This window comes from Nematolebias whitei, chromosome 14 (assembly GCF_014905685.2).
Source record: "Nematolebias whitei isolate Nwh7 chromosome 14, NemWhi1, whole genome shotgun sequence".
NCBI classification, from domain to species: domain Eukaryota; kingdom Metazoa; phylum Chordata; class Actinopteri; order Cyprinodontiformes; family Rivulidae; genus Nematolebias; species Nematolebias whitei.
Window position 1 is genome coordinate 44,677,542 of NC_056511.1, and position 2,976 is coordinate 44,680,517.

Sequence of the window (2,976 nt, forward strand, 5' to 3'; positions counted from 1 at the left end):
TGTGTGTGTGTGTATAATGTGTGTGTGTATGGTGTGTGTGTGTATAATGTGTGTATGTGTGTGTATAATGTGTGTGTGTGTATAATGTGTGTATGTGTGTATGGTGTGTGTGTGTGTGTGTGTATAATGTGTGTATAATGTGTGTATGTGTGTATGGTGTGTGTATAATGCAGGTGTGTTTGTTGCCAGGTGGTGTAGCCGTCATGTCGGTGGACCTGGGCAGTGAGTGGATGAAGATGGCCATCGTGAAACCTGGCGTGCCGATGGAGATTGTTCTGAACAGGTGAAGGAGGACGTCGGTGTTTTCTCTTCAGTCAGGACGGAGTCGTACGACGGAGTAAAATTCAAACTGTGTATTTAGTGTTTGGTCCTGATCCACTAAAGTTTGTAGATGGTGTAAAACGTAAAAGAAACCAGAACCAATGATTTGCACATCTTGACCAGTAATCCCAGTGAAACGTAGTAACGGTACATGAACAGAGCCGTCTCATGAAGGAGGACAACGTGGAACTGAGTGATGTGCGGCAGCAACAGTTGTGACAGGTCCACAAACATCTGTAAACATCTGTAAACATGTATGAACTGAGGAGAACAGCTGTGATGCCTGGCCCGGCTCTTCTGTGCTCCGTTTGTTCCTCGATGCTTCAGAGGCTTCTGGGCTGTGCAACGTGTTGAAACTGATACTGGGGAGCGCCATGTTCCCACCAGTAGCATTCATGGTCGACATGCTAATAAGACGTTTGGTCCACCAGTCTCACCTGGTGGACGTGATGTGAGGAGTGTGGAGCAAAGATTTCCTGCACTTCATCAGGTCATTGCATATTACTGAAGAACGCTGCACAGTCCTGACTGGGCTGCAGGCCCGCTCAGCACCTTCTGGATGGAGTGGCTGGTTCAGCGTGGTCCTCCTGAAACATGAAAGATGTCCTTGGAGTTGTAAGCAGATGTTTAAAGGTGCTCAGTGTTCACTTGATGGAGCTGGAAGTTTCCAGACAGTGGTTTGTTGAAGTGTTCCTGAGTCCAGAACCTGATTTTTAAGTCCTGGCCCCTGAGGGCCTGAAGATCCAAGACAGCCAGCACTCCCTTGTCCTTGGAGCTCTCAGGTTCTTCACATGATCTGATGGTGTTATGAACTTAAATTTAGGCCCATTTTGAAAGAGTGCTGAACCTCTGACCTGTAGACGGTCTGCCTCAGGTCGAACACCAAGGTCCTAACGTGTTCTTCAGTCACTCGTCGCTGAACTTCACGAGGAGCAACAAACTTCCTGTTTCTTCCACTTCCTGTCACTTGTGTTGCTCCTGTCGTGTTTTGTGAGACGTCTTGCTCTCATCAGTTTAAAAATGAATAATTTTTTCTAAATATTTTTAATTTTCTTAGTTGTATCGTTTTGTGCCGTGAGTCGGGTGGTTTGAGATTGTCACATAGTTTAGTTCTGTTTTCGTTGACTTGCTCCAGTCTCCACATCTTGTGCGCTGGGCTTGTAAGAACCTTCTCATGTAACCAACGTGTTTTCCTTCAGGGAGTCGAGGAGGAAGACGCCCGCAGTCGTGTGCCTCAAAGACAACGAGCGACTCTTTGGCGACAGTGCTTTAGGAGTGGTAAGATCTTTCAGGTCCACGTTCACACACCTGCTGCAGCTGTCCATAACGCTGACTCACTGTGCACAACTTTTCAGTCTGTGAAGAACCCCAAGCTGGTTTATAGGCACCTCCAAAGCATTCTGGGTAAAAAGCACAACAACCCTCAAGTGGATCAGTTCCAGAGGTGGTTTCCTGAGCACCAGCTGCAGGAGGACCCTGGGAGAGGCACCGTTTCTTTTAAGAGCTCGCAGTGAGTCACTTCTACTTTAATGACACATCAATCATGGTTTCTGATGTTCACTCACTCATGTTCTGGACGGGTGGTCTGTGTGGGCAGCTGGAGCTTGTCCAAGCTGTCAGCAGGTGAGAGGAGGGCTAACCTGGACAAGATGAATGCAGGTCGAGAGCATCCGGAGAGCGCTTCACTTTTTCCACATTTCATCATGCTGCAGATGCTCGGGTGCCTTGAGATGTTCTACAACTTCCACGGAGTCCAGCTGTGGCAAACCCAGTTGATTGGACTTGATTTGAAAAGACACTAAGTCTATAGAAGGTCCCACAGTGGACAATACATGTCGGAGCACAAACGCCAAGCAGGAAGTCAAAGGATCTGTCTGTAGACCTCCGAGACAGGACTGTCTTGAGATCCAAATCTGAGGAAGGATACAGAAAGATTTCTGCTGCTTTGAAGGTCTCGATGAGCTCAGTGGACTTCATCATTCATAGATGGAAGAAGTTTGGAACCACCAGGACTCTTCCTAGAGCTGGCCGACTGTCTAAACTGAGGGATAGGGGATGAAGGGTCTTAGTCAGGGAGGTGACCAAGAACCTGATGGTCACTGTGTCAGAGCTCCAGTGTTCCTCTGTGGAGAGAGGAGAACCTTCCAGAAGGACAACCTTCTCTGCAACAATCCACCAATCAGAACTGTATGGTAGTGTCCAGATGAAAGCCACTCCTTAATAAAAGGCTCATGGCTGCACATCTGGAGTTTCACAAAAGGCTCCTGAAGGACTCTCAGACCAGGAGAGACAAAACTCTCTGGTCTGATGAGACAAAGATTGAACTCTGGTGTGAACGTCAGGCGTCATGTTGGGAGGAAACCAGCTCATCCCAGAACAACACCATCCCTACAGTGAAGCATGGTGGTGGCAGCGTCATGCTGTGGGGATGTTTTTCAGCAGCAGGAACTGGAAGACTAGTCAGGATAGAAGGAACTATGAAAGCAGTGATGAACAGAGACATCCTGGATGAAAACCTGCTCCAGGGTGCTCTGGACCTCGGACAACGACCCAAAACACGTGGACAAGATCTCAGAGGAGGAGCTTCAGGGCCACTGAGTGGAGGTCTTGGAGGAGCTTCAAGACCTCCACTGAGTGGTCCTGGAGGAGCTTCAG

At 48.3% G+C, this 2,976-nt stretch overlaps 1 protein-coding gene across 1 annotated transcript in view; it reads left to right on the forward strand.

The window, feature by feature from the left end:
• LOC119420228 (hypoxia up-regulated protein 1) overlaps nucleotides 1-2,976 on the forward strand; it is a gene marked incomplete at its 3' end in the record, with an annotated part of 18,530 nt that overhangs the window by 1,314 nt on the left and 14,240 nt on the right. The window contains 3 exon segments of the mRNA XM_037687617.1: nucleotides 190-283; nucleotides 1,521-1,599; nucleotides 1,677-1,831. Of these exon segments, the coding sequence (XP_037543545.1) occupies nucleotides 190-283; nucleotides 1,521-1,599; nucleotides 1,677-1,831 (328 nt within the window).